The following is a 16,649-nucleotide window of genomic DNA, read 5'->3' as shown; positions in this document are numbered from 1 at the left end:
CATCAAGTTCATACTCAAACAAAAGCATGAAGAAATGGAAGAAAGAAAAAAAACAATCAAAACTTGAAAAGTGACTAAGTATTTTGTTTAACTGAATAATGTAGAATTTTATTAAAAGTAAATTGTGATCTTAAATTGAGAAGAAGTGTCTCAATTAGCTAGTAAATATTCAAATTTATTTTCTTAAATCTTTTGAATGAATCAGGAAGGGACGGAGGGGGGGAGGGGGGGGGCACTTAGAAATGTTACTTTATTGATATATATATAATTGAAACATTGGCTGCATGGAAGGGGGGGGGGGGGGGAGCACTTAGAAATGTTACTTTATTGATATATATAATTGAAACATTGGCTGCATGGAGAAGGGGTGGAACTGCTGTATGAGTAACATTGTTTTGACCATAGCTAATGTCGAGGCTTCCATTCCATCTCTTGGTGATGAACCATAACCGTTAGACAACTGAACAAAGCCAACGACAACAAAACGAGAATGTCACACAAAAACAACATATTACTGTCACTGGCTTCTGCTGAACATTATTTAAGCAGAAATGTGTGACAGAAAACTTGTGATATTTTAAACTACAACATTGCATGCTGGTCTCCCATGTTTGGATGCAACTTTGTCAATATTGTCAGAGTCCTTATAAGATAAAGACCCATGTTTTAATACAAAGAACAATCCAATTGTTATATTTTTTTCAAATTATACAAGTTTCATTTAGATAATGTCTGTTTTTTCAATACAGTCTAATTGTATGCATTATTATTTCATTACTTGATAATCAAAGTAGCAATTAGGTAACTTTCATGTTCAAACAATTTAATGTTAGATAGATGTGATGCTTGAAAACTCTCACATTCTATAGGAATGATGAAGTATAGACTACCAAGTTAACTCTTTCTCTCCGTAATTATTTTCCCACGATTTGACAGAACTCTTCATTTGCTCATTACTATTTCACTACCTGTTATGATTAGGCTTCAATAACTTTGTTGTTTGTTATCATAAAATGTTTTATTTAGTATAGAATTAAAGGGAATGCATGATCTTTTTACATGACAAAAACATTTATAAAATTAAACATTAATTTAATTTTTTGAGGTCAAATCAACGATGGTATCGTCAATTAGGAGAGAAAGAGTTAAGAGCAAGGAGAAAGGATATTAGTAAACATACACCAAAATAGAAATAGCTCATTGTTCATGAAAAAAACAACAACACATTAACAGAATTGCTTACATGGGCCCTGACACTGTGCTGGCTATTTCTACAACAGTTTTCCAAGTTGTTAGGTTGGCATCTGGTACATCAAGACCTGTGCATGCCGGGATCTTGGTTCCAACACTTACTCCCAGGACCTCACCAGACTGGTCAAAATTGATTGTGATTTCCTCTTCAAGCCCAGACTCTAAAATGCTACACTGAAACATAGTGTAAAAATTCCGCTTGAACATTTTTCTGTTACTAAACTTAAATTAAACTTTATTATTGAAACAAAGAAAAAAAGGCTAGATACCGCTTTGGTGGCTGCGGAGACATAGACTGTGTTATCTCCGCTGACTTTTGTAGGTATCCGCACTCTGTAGAGTCCATTTGTTTTGGCTGCAGACTAGAAGGAACAACATTTAAATTTTATTAATGCTACACTTGTATGAAATAAGCTGTTTGTATTAGGCATTAGTAAGCTCTTTTGATTGAATATGGTTTAATCTTTATATAAAGTATTGGTTACATCTTTATGATAGTTTTTAAGAAATAAAATTTTAAGAGGTTTCTACGACTTATTTTTTTTCTAATGATCTCACTACAGGTACATTAAAAATGTATCATCTAAAATATAAAGATTATTCACTCTTACTCGCAGCAGTTCTATTTCTTTGGAAGTAAGAATCGACCCAGGTGTGAACTGGGCTTTATTTCCTTTCAATGATTGAATGATTATGGTGCCATGTTTGGTGAAATCTTTTGTACCTGAAATCCAAGAAGAAAAAAAAAATTTTTTTTCACCACTAACAATGCCTGCTATTTTACAAATAGTCTATTTACATTTTACTCAATAGTTTACAAGTGAAATTCAATTGATAGGTGTAAGTGATGAGTCTTATATTACATTTTATTAAATAGTCTAAAAGTGAAACTTAACTAATAGGTCTAAGTGATGATGCCTAGATAATAATAAGCAAATAGACGCCATTTTAATAGACTTTTCAGTTAAAAAATTAAAGTAGTTTTGTATAATAGGTCCACTACACCAATGGATTCAGGAATTGGATAGGTTGCCTGAGCATCTGTAATTTATTACTGAATGGTCTATTATATCCTTATTGAATAATCTAATCTATTACTTCTTGCAGAATGGTCTATTACATACGTAACAGAATAGTCTATTAAATTTTACTGAATAGTCTATTACTTAGTGAATAGTCTATTACATCTTCACTGAATAGTCTTCTCTAATACATTTTACAGAATAGTCTATTACATTTTACTGAATTACATTTTAATGAAAAGTCTATTACACCTTATAGAATAGTCTAAAACATCTTACTGAATAGTCTTATTAAATCTTACTAGTCTATAACATCTTACAGAATAGTCTATCTATCTATTTACATCTTACAGAATAGTCTATCTATTACATTGTACTGAATAGTCTATCTATTACATTGTACTGAATAGTCTATTAAATCTTACTAAATGGTCTACAACATCCTTTTTGAATGTCTATTACATATTACAGAATAGTCTGAAAAAGAACTTACAAGTAAAATATGCTCTAAAGACTTGTATATTTGTTTATTTATTTACTGAAATCAATACATACCAGATGAAAAGGAGTGCTCAATTGGTAAGGTTCTAGAGCCTTCAAATTCATCTTCTGTCTGGAATAAAAAAAAATATTTTATTTATTTATACAATAGTAAAAAAAAATAAAAGTATTTGTATTCATTGTACCACGAACCATAATTCAGTAAAGTTACATTACTTCTTCAAATATAGCTCTACTAAAGTTGTCATAATTCAAAGCAATAAGGGAGAATGGTAAATAAATATAGTTATAAAAATGTGTAAAAAAAAATATATTTTAAGAATGGTTTATGATCAAAATGCTTAGTACTAGCCTAATTAGGAGTATTTTTATGAAACAATTTTTTTTTTACTTTACGAGAGATTAGATTCAGAATTAAAGACTAGTTTTAACCGTACATTATGACAGAATGACAAAATTAAGGTATTTTATAAATTGACACAGTGACATTAATATTCACTAATCCTTGATGATGCCTGTGATTCAGTGACTTATTAAATCAGAAAATGTTATTCTCTTTTGATTACTTATTTTATATTACTTCAGAGGTGGGCAAATTACGACCCACTGGCCACATGCGGCTTGCTGGAGAGTTTTATGCAGCCTTCTGACACCTACAAAAATCATATGTGCCCACAGTAAATTTATATATACAGTGGGTTTTTTTTTGTGATGGTACGCACCGGTACTGCGTACCAGCACCTTTTTCAATGTGGGGAAAAAAATTATAACTTTTCTTGTATTTTAACATTTATTAATCATTTACAAAAAGGTTGTCCACTCTTGTATTACTCTATTACAGTAAATTTTGAAACCCTTCAAGATAAGAAGACTTAAAAGTTAAGTAGCGGTTATAATACATAAAAACACTATACCATAATACAAAAAAAAAAATTTAAATACACAAAGATAATGGCACATTCGTCATTCCATATCAAATGCTCCTTCTTTCCTAGTGCTAATATTAGAACATGGAATGGGTTGCTTGAGTCAGCCAGGAAAACCAGTGAATTAGCAGAATATAAGTCATTGAATAACATGTTGACTCAATTGACCTAGGAACATGTGTAGGACATAATCATCTTTTTGAAGTAATGTCTGTATTGTATAAGATAAGATAAGACAAACTCCAAGACCCAAATGAAGACACAATAATAATAATGATAATATGTGGATGTTATGGACAGTGAAAAAGCAATGACCTCAGCTTTCGAACAAATCTAGATCTAGAATCTAAATCTAGATAGATATATCTATAAATCTATACTAGTTAAGGAACTGACATAGAATATAGAATTATAGACTTGAGTGTCTAGCTAGAGTCAATAGAGGAGATCAAGATAGATCTCTACATAAGTACATACTATGATACTAAAAACTTTTACAATTATACTGATACTCATAGTCATAGTGGTCATATAGTCATAGACTTAGACTCTAGATCTAGAATAATCTAGATTGACTTTATCAAATGAAGGATATTCATCAAAATAATCATCATTATTGATAAAGATATTCAAACTGAATTAGATCTAGTCTACATCTAGATTATTAAATTATTAGTTTTTTAAATTTATTATTAGTGACAATTAGTAGAAATAGTCTAATTAAGTCTAATTAATTTTTATTTTTGACTTTGACTTGAGTTTGACTGGCCTGCCTTTGTTACACTTTGTAATTGTTACTGTTTTTAGTGTTATTAACGACAATTTTAGGCCGGTCTATTGATTCTATGCATGGTATTATCTGAGTTTATATTGACAATATTGTAACTAAACAACAAGAAAAGTGAACAGGTGCAATTACCGAAATCCCCACGACTATAACAGCATAAAAATACACCGAACAGCTGAGCCCCAAAATAAATCCCATGGAGGACGCCATCTTGTTTTAGTTTTGCAAGAGGAAAAAAAAGATTCTTTTTTCTATCCAATCAAAACTGTTGTTCTTTAAATCTCTCTTTCTGTACCCAATAAAAGAGACGATTATTATTCATCGCAACGATGAATGTTTGTTCATGGCGGCCATGTGAGAAAGTGTTTACAAATAAAAGTAACATTTAGATCTAGGTCTTAGATCTCTAGTCATCAAAACTCTGCGGATTATATTGACAATAAATTGATAATATTGAAACCTTTTCGCCAAACCAGTCACAACCAACATGGAAATAGACATCCAAGATGAGATTAACAAAGACGACATTGTTTTCTACTCAGTTTTATACTCTACAGTTACATTGGCTTTTGCTATTGCAGTGGTGTCGAAGTTTTTTACAAACGAATTCAGATTTGGATTTCGCTCTTTCTTAACCCTTATAATTTTATTTTTGGGAGAACCACTATGTCAGTTCCTTGTAAAAGGCCCACAAGGATTGTTACTATTTTCAGTTGGGTGTTTGATCATCTATTCAATCTTACCTGCTAACAACCTTCCAGCTGATAAAAAAAGTGTTCTCATAACAGGTAAACACTAATATCCAGGACTCTTAAGTCAAGAATTAAGCAAAGCTTAATCAAGACTAAACTAAATCTAGGACTGTTAAATTAGCAACTTTCATTACTAAAACTAAAGCCCAAACCTGCTTGGTAAGGTGGTAAGGTTTTAGACAGCTGTCACTGGAATCTGAAGTTCAACTCCCCCCCCCCCTCCAAGTTATCCCCTGCTGTGCTGCAGGATGTTAGGGCTAGGATGTAATAATCTTAATTTCTGAAGGAATTTCAATTTGTCTGAAACTTGTTTTTTTTTGTAAACATGTTTCAGATGTTCCTTCAGACTTGAAGATAATTACATCCCATCCCAAACTTCCCTCATGACTATGGGGATGGCAGTGGGCAAAATTTGAACCTGGGACCATCAAGACCACCAAACAACAGTCCAGAACTTTGCAACACCTCAATTACAGCATAGCTTAAACTCACTTGAGTTGTAGCTGTGAAAGTCAGGGAAAGTTTGCGGTTTGACCAGTAATGTTTTGCTTAAAAAAAACAATTTTGCCATTGTAATTTGTGTTATTAATGTAAATAGATCTATAAACTTTTCAGAAAACAACAAAATTGTGAAGTTGTAAAAATATTATATATTGATTCAATTCTGTCCGAATATTGTCAGGCTGCGACAGTGGATTTGGAAATGCACTTGCCTTGAAGTTAGACAGTTTGGGAATGCAAGTGTTTGCTGGATGCCTTGATGAGCAAGGTGCTGGAGCCAAAGACTTAAAAAGCAAATGTTCCGATAGGTAAATTTTAACAAATAATTTTTTTACAAAAATGAAAATATTTTTTAATGACAGTTAAAAAATGATGCTGAATTTATAAGAGAAACATTATTGGAGCAAGTTTTAGTATTTGATTGAGTTTAATTGTAAACTTTAAAATTGCTAAGAATAAATCTAAATTATTTTTTTTTGTATGGTTAAGCATTATAGAATTTTACATTGAATAAAATTTTTATTTAGCAACAGTTATAAGGAAAATGAGTATTATTATTATTCCATTAAAAAAAAGCTCACTTAGAACTCCCCCACCAACAATCTCTTTTCAACAAAGTTTGATTGTATGCAGGCTTTTACACTTGATGATTGATCATCTTTACACAATATAAAATTGTATAGGTAGCACCTTATCCTATCTTAAGTACTCATTTATTATTTTAAAAAACAATTCTTTTTCAAATGGAAATTTACTTAATAAAAGTATAAAGTAATACATTTTAATTATTTTTTTTGTAAGATAAAAATGTATTACTTGATTTATATTTCTTCTTTTTTTGTAAGTATATATGGTAATACTTGTGTAAAAAAACAAACTTTAATTACAAAATTTCCCCCCACAATTTTTTTTTCAGATTAAAACTCTTACGTTTAGATGTAACCAAACCAAAGGACATTGAAGCAGCTGCCAGTCTGATCAAAAGCACTGTTGGGGATGAGGGTGAGTAGCAGTATCATTTGGTATTATTTTTTTCGACAAAGCCTGGCAGTGTATGATGTAAGGGAAATGAATTTTGAATTTTAAAAAAGTTTACCTGTGGTGATTTGATTTTAAAAAATATGTCATATAATAGTATTGAAATTTCATTTGACCCTTTAGAATCAGCTATATTTCTTTTAAAATAAATGGCGGACTGATTTGTATATTATGTTGGTCCAAAGTTCAAACCATGCCTACAGTCATCTCTTGCCATTTTGATATACTAATCTGTTAACAATAATATATGGCTTCTATTTTCTGAAACACTCAAATTTTATAATAGCAGTGAATCATTCAAACCAATTAAAAGTTAAAGCATTGAATCTTTATAATGGCCATGAAACACTCCAGCTTTATAATAGCAGTGAAACCTTTTAACTTCATAATAGTGGTGAAACTTTCAAACTTTATAATAGTGGTGAAACTTTCAAACTTTATAATAGTGGTGAAACTTTCAAACTTTATAATAGTGGTGAAACTTTCAAACTTTATAATAGTGGTGAAACTTTCAAACTTTATAATAGTGGTGAAACTTTCAAACTTTATAATAGTGGTGAAACTTTCAAACTTTATAATAGTGGTGAAACTTTTAAACTTTATAATAGTGGTGAAACTTTCAAACTTTATAATAGTGGTGAAACTTTTAAACTTTATAATAGTGGTGAAACTTTCAAACTTTATAATAGTGGTGAAACTTTCAAACTTTATAATAGTGGTGAAACTTTCAAACTTTATAATAGTGGTGAAACTTTCAAACTTTATAATAGTGGTGAAACTTTCAAACTTTATAATAGTGGTGAAACTTTCAAACTTTATAATAGTGGTGAAACTTTCAAACTTTATAATAGTGGTGAAACTTTCAAACTTTATAATAGTGGTGAAACTTTCAAACTTTATAATAGTGGTGAAACTTTATAATGGCAGCAAAACATTTAAACTTTATAAAAGCGGGGAAAATATTCAAACTTTATAATAGCAGTAAAACATTAATTCTTTATAGTAGCAGTAAAACATTCAAACTTATAATGGTAGTGAAACAATCAACTGATTCATATCAATAAAACATTCAAACTTTATAATAGTGATCAAATATTTAAACTTTGTAATATCAGTAAAACATATTTAATAGCAGTGAAATATTGAAACCAATTAACAGCATTAAAACATTCAAACTTTATAATAGTCATAAAACATTCAAGCTTAATAAAAGCAGTTAAACATGTAATCTTTATAACAGCTTTTAAATATTCAAACTTTATAATAGCAGTAAAACATTTGAACTGTATTATAGAAATTAAACATTCAAACTTTATAATAGCAGTATAACATACAATCTTTATAATAGCAGTATAACATGCAATGTTTATAATATAGGTGAAACATTGAAACCGATTAACAGTAATAAAACATTCAAACTTTATAACAGCAAAAAAATATATTCAAACTATATAATAGCAGTAAAACATTCAAACTTTATAATAGCAGCAAAACATTCAAACTTTATAATAGCAGCAAAACATTCAAACTTTATAATAGCAGCAAAACATTCAAACTTTATAATAGCAGCAAAACATTCAAACTTTATAATAGCAGCAAAACATTCAAACTTTATAATAGCAGCAAAACATTCAAACTTTATAATAGCAGCAAAACATTCAAACTTTATAATAGCAGCAAAACATTCAAACTTTATAATAGCAGCAAAACATTCAAACTTTATAATAGCAGCAAAACATTCAAACTTTATAATAGCAGCAAAACATTCAAACTTTATAATAGCAGCAAAACATTCAAACTTTATAATAGCAGCAAAACATTCAAACTTTATAATAGCAGCAAAACATTCAAACTTTATAATAGCAGCAAAACATTCAAACCGATTCAGACCAGTATCACTAACCAGCATCACAAGTAAAATCCTAGCATACATAATATGTAGCAACATCATAAACCATATGCTAGGACAAATGTGTACAAATGCTCCTTCTTCCATAGTGCTATTAGAGCATGGAATGGATTGTCTGAGTCAGCAGGAAAAATGACTTGGCAGAAGTTAAGTCATTGATTAACATGCATGACTATATTGACTTAAGGGCATCCATAGGATTTAATCAACTTCTTTTTTTGTAGTATTTCAAGTATTTTATAAGAAGCAGATGTGCATGGAAGATGGACAGAATATTGCAAAGATTTGTATAACTTCTAGATAAATCACAACTACAGTCCAACAAATTATCTTGGGACAACAGAGAACTTTTAAAAAGCTCTGATTCTAGAATCAGAAGTAGAGGAAGCAATAAAATCACGCAAAGGTAGCATCTTGCCTGGAATTGATAACATACCATCAGCAGTTTTATAACACAGCGGCTCACATATAACTAAATTTTTTTGACAATCTGCCAGAATATATGGGACGAAAAAACATGGCCAAAAGAATGGACCCAATCAGTAATTATTCCTCTGCCCAAGAAAGGTAACTTGAGACATTGTCAAAATTAGGCTTCTATGTACTTCTCAGTGACGACAAAAGTGGCCTTTGAACACCCTGACTGAAAGTGGAATAAAGGAGTTTTAAAATCTTTTTGTTTTAGTCTTAACGGAGAGTAAATGGCCACTTTGTCCAGATTTCATGCTGCATGTAAAAACATTCTAACATGAAAATAATTTTGTTCCAGGTTTGTGGGGCCTAGTAAACAATGCTGGTGTCTGGTACTTTGCTGACCTGGAAATAACTTCAGACCAAATTTTGCAGAAGGTAATGGACGTCAATCTGTTTGGTGCCATTCGTCTGACCAAAGCTGTGCTGCCATTGATCAAGCAAGCTCATGGAAGAATTATCAATGTTTCCAGTTTATTAGGTAATTTCACCTTTTTTCTACTTTAATGACAACTTTCAAAGCAATACCATAAATGAAGCCTGCTTTATATAGAACAGAGTTGACTCAAGACCAGTTGATGAAGGCCTGAACATTGATCTCTAACGTTGCAACCTGTCGGCAGTGGAGACCAATAGCTGGTTGCCATGTCGTACAGACCTGTGACATGTCAGCAAGCTATCGGTTTAAGCTGCCCACAGGTTGCGACGTTGCAGGTCAGTGTTCAGGCCTTCTATGACGCTTGGTTTGGGTTGATTTGCCAATTCAACAACTCTTTCTTACCTGTAAAACTACTAAATCAAAGTACCTTATTCTAAAGTTGAAACAGAATATTTAATGTCTGACTGTGGAATGATCAAAGTTTCAGCTTATTACATTCTATATTTAACTTATTTCGTCTTGGTCTCACACCCGCCTTTTTATTTTCAATATATCTCAGTCCTGTGAGACTTCATTGGTTAATATGCATGACTTAATGCATGACGCGTAGGACGTAATCATCTTCTTTTTTGAAGTAACGTCTGTATTATATAAGATAAGATTAAAAAAGTTTTTTTTCCAATCAGGCTAGAGTGAATAAACTAAGAAGTATGTTTTTGTTTTTCTTGCATTGTGTTACTTAGGAAGAATCTCTTTGGAAGGTAATGGCGCCTACAGTATGTCCAAACATGCCCTTGTGGCCTTCAGCAACACACTAAGGCTTGAGATGAAGAAGTGGGAAGTGGATGTGTCCATAGTAGAACCAATAGCTTACTATACAGGTAACATTCATTTCAGAAGTTGAAACTAAAATATATACAACAGTAATAAAAGCAGTGAACAATATGTGTGAAAATGGTATTGTAGATTTTCTCTACTGCTGATCGCAACACATCTAGCTGAAGAACCTGACAACAAGAGTTCCAAATAACAATGTGGTAGTTTAATAACTAAATACATCAACAGCCAATACAACACCATAGACTTCACTAATAACAAACGTGTTGGTGTACATAACAGAACGGCCGTACCAAACTCTCCTAGTCTCTCTGTATACTCCTGGACTCGTACATCTACATTCTCAAGGGCTCACATTGGACCGCACCTGTAATAGACTTACTAAAAACAACAAGAGTCTCAATCAACACATTGATTTTATTAGTCTTCTATTCGTCTCCTTCACTCCAGTATCTTCTTGTGAATCTGACCCACTTTTACACACAGTCCTGACTTACACACTTGCTGCTCACTCATCCATGTATAATGAAAGTCAACTGGACATTTCATACACAGGCACACACACTGCACTACTAGCCACTCAAAACACATACACTTGCTATCACAGCACCATCCTAACTGCATTGCTGTCCTGAACTGAACTCCCTACACACTCTGTCTCTGTTCTACTAAAGCTTTTGATCACATGACCATAACACAGGTCATATGTGTGTGATCAGGGAACACTGGGACTTTTTTGGAGTAATGTCTTACTGAACAATGTGGTCAGGGAAAGTGGAATAAAATTTGTTCTTATTGTCTTATTTCTTACTGTTCTATTTTAGGAAATATGCAAGGAGCTGCTTTAATGGAAAGGAAAGAGGAATTGTGGGATTCTTTAAATGAGGAAACCAAAAAGGTAAATTCTGATTTGTCTGTACCTAGAAATCACAAAGTCTGGTATATGTACGCCAAGCAGGATAAACATAGACAGATTGATTTAGTTGATACACATAGACAGGTTGATTTAGTTGATACACATAGACAGGTTGATTTAGTTGATACACATAGACAGGTTGATTTAGTTGATACACATAGACAGGTTGATTTAGTTGATACACATAGACAGGTTGATTTAGTTGATACACATAGACAGGTTGATTTAGTTGATACACATAGACAGGTTGATTTAGTTGATACACATAGACAGGTTAATTTAGCAAGATAAACATAAACAGGTTGATTTAGTTGATACACATAGACAGGTTGATTTAGTTGATACACATAGACAGGTTAATTTAGCAAGATAAACATAAACAGGTTGATTTAGTTGATACACATAGACAGGTTGATTTAGTTGATACACATAGACAGGTTAATTTAGCAAGATAAACATAAACAGGTTGATTTAGTTGATACACATAGACAGGTTGATTTATTTGATACACATAGACAGGTTAATTTAGCAAGATAAACATAAACAGGTTGATTTAGTTGATACACATAGACAGGTTGATTTAGTTGATACACATAGACAGGTTAATTTAGCAAGATAAACATAAACAGGCTGTTTAATACACAACACTTCTAAAACAAAAATAGGTACACAAAAGGGTTTCTTAAAGCAAAATAAAAGATGTTTTCATTTAATTATTTTGCTATTGGAAAGAAATGACAAAATGTTTTGGACAATTTTTCTTTATTTTTATACGAGTTATATGTGACTTTATGAATACCCTGTAGCATACAATGAAATTATAATTTGATTGCAAACGAATGTTGATACTTTATTTTACGTTTAATAAACATTCAAGCCATAGTCACAATACTTTCAACGGGGTGGGTTAAAAAATACCAAAAAATAAAAACCATGTGTCTTCAACAAGAATCAAGCCAACACCTACTCGGTTCTGATGCCATGTGCTTTACCCTACAGCAACCAGGCTTCTTTATGGGGAGGTAATGTTGTCGGGCTAATACGAGTGTGAACCGAAACCTTTGTTTCACATCAAAAGAAAGTTTTTTTGTTTTCCTGTCACTTTGAGTTCGTAACTAGATCTATCGTATTACTATAAGGGAAAAAGTTTTTGTTATATTAAAACATCATAATTTAACATATAATTAAACTTATCTATGAAGCTCTGCTCTATTTTCAGATCTATAACAAGGCATATCTGGATGATGCTTACTCTCACTTGGACTCATCATTTCAAAAATATTCGAAGGATCTCACGCCAGTTATCCGATGCATGCGAAGTGCTCTGCTTTCCAAGCGACCAAAAGAACGCTATCCTTGCGACACCGGGGCCGAGATACTTTTCTTTCTTTGCCCTCTATTGCCTGTCTGGCTCGCAGACTGTCTTTCAAACAGTATCTGTGTTCTCCCCAGACGCCTTCGCCTCAATGCCTACTGCGAAGGAAAGTGAGAGCTGCACAATATTATTTCCCCTGATCGCCTAGAGTTCTCTTTCCTAGAGGAGCGTGATGAAATGTGTTCAGTGTGTATTGCATAATAAGTATTACCAATGTCATTTGTTTTGAAAGCGTGATCTTTGGTTACACTGAGTTAACTTGTGTGTGGTGTACAAAAGATCAGATGTATTTAAATTCTTTATCACATTTACTCTATTTATAATTTTTTTTTATTATTCACTATTTGCTGCAGGAACAAAGACATTTAGTATTTCTATATTTATATCTCTCAGCTAATTGAATGCATTGCTTATTATTGTGTTGTTTTTTTTTGTTCAGAAACATTCCCTTCCTTTGAGCATTAGTAACCCTACTTGGGCCTGAAGTAGGTCCAACGGTGAACGCTAGAATAAATGCCACTACGTGAATTCTAAGTCTAAAACTAAAACATTTTTCCTGTGTGTCTTTTCAAACTGATTGAATTCAACACTGATGCTCAAAATGTGACATTTAATGAATGGATACTAATTCTTGTTGTCTAAGGCTTTCGGGATGAGAAAAGTTGTGTGAGCTTTCTTGTTCATTTTGTCTTTTTAATGTTGAAAAAGATAGTTGTTTTGTGTGTGTTTTGTTGATAATCTTTTTTTTGTTTTTGAAATTATTGTCAATGTTTTTGCTATAAGATTATCTCAAGAGGACACACTTGATGCTAAGGGGTTATCTCTGTACAGAAAACTATTATTTATTTGAGAAAATCAAAGTGTATTAGATAGGCCATAGACATATTTTATTATGCACTAGGGGTTGTAACTGTCATTAATCAAGTTTGTCTCATGCCAAAATATTGACACATAATGAACAGCTATTATAAATGAGCTAGGTGATGGAGAATGAACCAGATCATGGTGAATGAATTAGACCATAGTAAATGAACTAAACCCTGTTTTGTTTTTAGAACTTCCTACACAAGTTTAGAACCCCTGAACTGAGTTCTTAAATTATTTTAAATAATGTAATGAAATCATTTAGTGACTTCATTCAGCAGTCCTGTATCATTGTGATGTGAATGAACTTGTTATCTCTTTGACCTAATGGCCTAAATAACAAAATAACAATGTGGTGTGTATTTTTTTCTTTTTCTTAAGGTTTCATTGAGCAAGTCTGTACAATTTATTTTATATGCTCAGTGCATTCTGAAGCATACAAAAAAGTTCTGAACTAAATACTTCACCAGCCTACTTGACTCTAATTATCATGACTGTCACAAAGTTCACCAAAACTACTGGACTCTTAGTGAAGCATGACTGTCACAAAGTTCACCAAAACTACTGGACTCTTAGTGAAGCATGACTGTCACAAACATTTCTTAATGAGCTCTATGATGGCTTAGAACACTGACCTATAAATTCAGCTAAAAACTTTTAAAATCCAGAACAAAACTGAATATTTTGTCTTTCCCCCCCCCCCCCCTCCCCAATTTAAAGAACTCAAATTTGACTGATATGTGTGTTGCTATTGTCTGTAAACTGTCATGTTCAATTTCAATCACTTCATACGTTTAGACTATCGACTTCAACCCTGTGCAATATATTTTAATTTATTTGAAGTTTTGTTTTGTAGTTGGAATTATATACATACAAAAGCATTTGAGTTGTTGTTGACAGTAGAAAAATTAAAATTCTAGTAATTTGTTTACAGTAATTTCAATTATTAGTTTCAAGTTTTCTGTTTGATCAACACAATGTTCTCTTAATTGACTGGACCGAGAGTCTGATGAAGTGGATGCAGTTGTGGTGGTTAAATAAAGAGTGAGGCATTTTTGAAGAGGCTTAAAGTTCCCTTGGTACCTGGACATTATCTATGGTCTGTATATAGATTACAATTCTACTTCAATGAAATGACTTTCAGCACATCTCAGATGAATGCATTGGAGCACCATAACTGGTTTCTCTCGAATGCACTGGAGCAGTTTATTGAGTCATGAAGCACATATGTCTAGACTCTAAAATGATGTGAATTTTAGTTCATTTATTGATGGGCATTCTTGTATTTATACATTGCATTTATTAGCTTAATTCTAGGATAGTTTATCTAACAATTTCGTTGAATGTTATATACAAGTCTTTTTTTTTTGTTTTGTCTGTAAATATATAATGTTTAAAATTGCATCAAAAACGTTAAATTTATAAAGTATTTTGAATTTCATAAAGCTAATGCTTCTTTAAGTTGGCATTGCTAGTATGTGCATTAAGAAATGAGCATTGCCAACTGTTGAAATAAAATATTGTCGTCAATTCAAAGTGCTTTAAAAAAAATGTCCTTTTTTTTTGGTTGTAACATTCATTGAAAGCTTGCAACTTGAATGTTACATTTGAAATGTCAACTTGTAATGTTGTGATCAATAAAAATTCTTTCATCAAGATGTTTGACTCATTGATACCTGTAGTATTCATGTTACTTTAACTCAACTAGTACAGAGAAATACAGCTACCCCCACCCTGTCATCAATAGTAACTAGATGCATGATGCATAGGGTGTAATCATCTTCTTTTTTGAAGTAACATCTTTGTTATATAAGATAATAGAGTTCATAATCTGTATCATTGTATGTGCACTTGAGAAGTTATTGAAAATCCCTGAAGTTGTGTTATGGCACATGGCAAAATTAGCAGCAAATAAGTCCTTGATTGCTGAGTTTATCTTTGATTTTGATTTGAGGTGCCTGAGGTTAAGACCTCCATCAGTTCCTAACCTTTATTTCATCACTTTCCCAGAATGCACCAGTCAACCTAGAACAGCGGTTCTCAACCTTTTAGGCCTTTTTACAATCCCCCATTCTGCAGCAACACCCCCCCCCCCCCCGGCACATACATACAGCAACAGAAGAATAGACAATATCAATCCATTTTTTCGATGGTCTTAGGCAACCCCTGGCAAATCGTCAATCAACCCTCCCATGGGGGTCGCGACCCACAGGTTGAGAACCCCTGACCTAGAAGAATTGAAGCTTTTATCTAAATTTACTGAATTACTCAAATCAAAGGTTTCAAACTCAAGAGTTACAATATAATCTAGAAATAAGTCAATTACTATGTTGTCATTAGGTAGTCATATTTAGAGTTGAAAAAAAAAAATCAAGCAGTAGAAATGATTTTTTTTATTTGCAAAGTAGTGATAAAGAATTACTAGAAAAAAGGATAGTGGGGATTAAGGACTAATCTATAAATGTGAACATTCTAGAAAGCTCCAGCATTGCAACAGTGCTGGCCTCAGGCAATGGCAAGCTCAAGTATTATTATTTTTTTTTTTTTTTTTTTTTTAGAAAAGTAATAGTAAAACTTTTCCTCATTGCTATTGCTGGAGTACAATAGGTTTTTAATCAATTGCATATTTTTTCACAGTTTAATTATTTTTCATCTCATTAGGGGCCTCCAATTATTTAAGGCTGGCCCTGCCTGCAACTACTAACTTCACACACACACACACCAGTATTATACAACTTTACACTAACATACACTTATATTACTTCACATAAAAACAAGCTAAGTATATATAGTATATAGCTCCTCCTTTGTGATAGAAGATGAGCATATTTCTCATATCCTACGAACTCGAAGATGACTGTAAAGTTCAATCCTCACTTTAAAAAGCCGCCGCATACGTGGCATGGGTAGGTTTGGTAAGTTGCAGATAGGCCTGCTTCTTCTCGGCTTTTTGTTGGTTTGGCGCTCTTTCATGCTGACCACTCTTCTTGCTTCAAATCTCAAGACTCACAGCTTCTTGCCATGAGGAGCGATCGAGAGCTAGTGCTACCCAGCCGTGAATGTCAAAGTATATAGCGTCACACAAACATAAAGTATAAAAAAACAAAACAACTAGGTTAC

General features: G+C 32.4%; 2 protein-coding genes across 2 annotated transcripts in view; one reads left to right on the top strand and one right to left on the bottom strand.

Moving 5' to 3' along the window:
- The window catches only part of LOC129928657 (ER membrane protein complex subunit 10-like), a 95,494-nt gene extending 90,742 nt beyond the window's left edge, over positions 1–4,752 (bottom strand). Inside the window, exons 1-5 of the mRNA XM_056043850.1 lie at positions 4,620–4,752; positions 2,829–2,886; positions 1,863–1,975; positions 1,521–1,613; positions 1,244–1,425 (exon numbers count right to left, since the gene is read on the bottom strand). Coding sequence (XP_055899825.1) covers positions 1,244–1,425; positions 1,521–1,613; positions 1,863–1,975; positions 2,829–2,886; positions 4,620–4,697 — 524 coding nt within the window. The 5' untranslated portion in view covers positions 4,698–4,752. The remainder of the gene's footprint in view (positions 1–1,243; positions 1,426–1,520; positions 1,614–1,862; positions 1,976–2,828; positions 2,887–4,619) is intronic.
- A 51-nt stretch (positions 4,753–4,803) lies between these two features.
- LOC106050779 (retinol dehydrogenase 7-like) lies at positions 4,804–15,187 on the top strand. Its single transcript, XM_056043849.1, has 7 exons — positions 4,804–5,275; positions 5,922–6,048; positions 6,657–6,742; positions 9,457–9,639; positions 10,281–10,418; positions 11,199–11,272; positions 12,510–15,187. The coding sequence occupies exons 1-7, from the start codon at positions 4,975–4,977 to the stop codon at positions 12,777–12,779; spliced, it is 1,179 nt and encodes a 392-aa protein (XP_055899824.1). The 5' UTR covers positions 4,804–4,974; the 3' UTR covers positions 12,780–15,187.
- Positions 15,188–16,649: the final 1,462 nt, after the last annotated feature.

The sequence above is a fragment of the Biomphalaria glabrata genome, chromosome 10, assembly GCF_947242115.1.
Source record: "Biomphalaria glabrata chromosome 10, xgBioGlab47.1, whole genome shotgun sequence".
In the NCBI taxonomy this organism is placed as follows: domain Eukaryota; kingdom Metazoa; phylum Mollusca; class Gastropoda; family Planorbidae; genus Biomphalaria; species Biomphalaria glabrata.
This window is presented reverse-complemented; position numbering and strand designations above follow the sequence as displayed.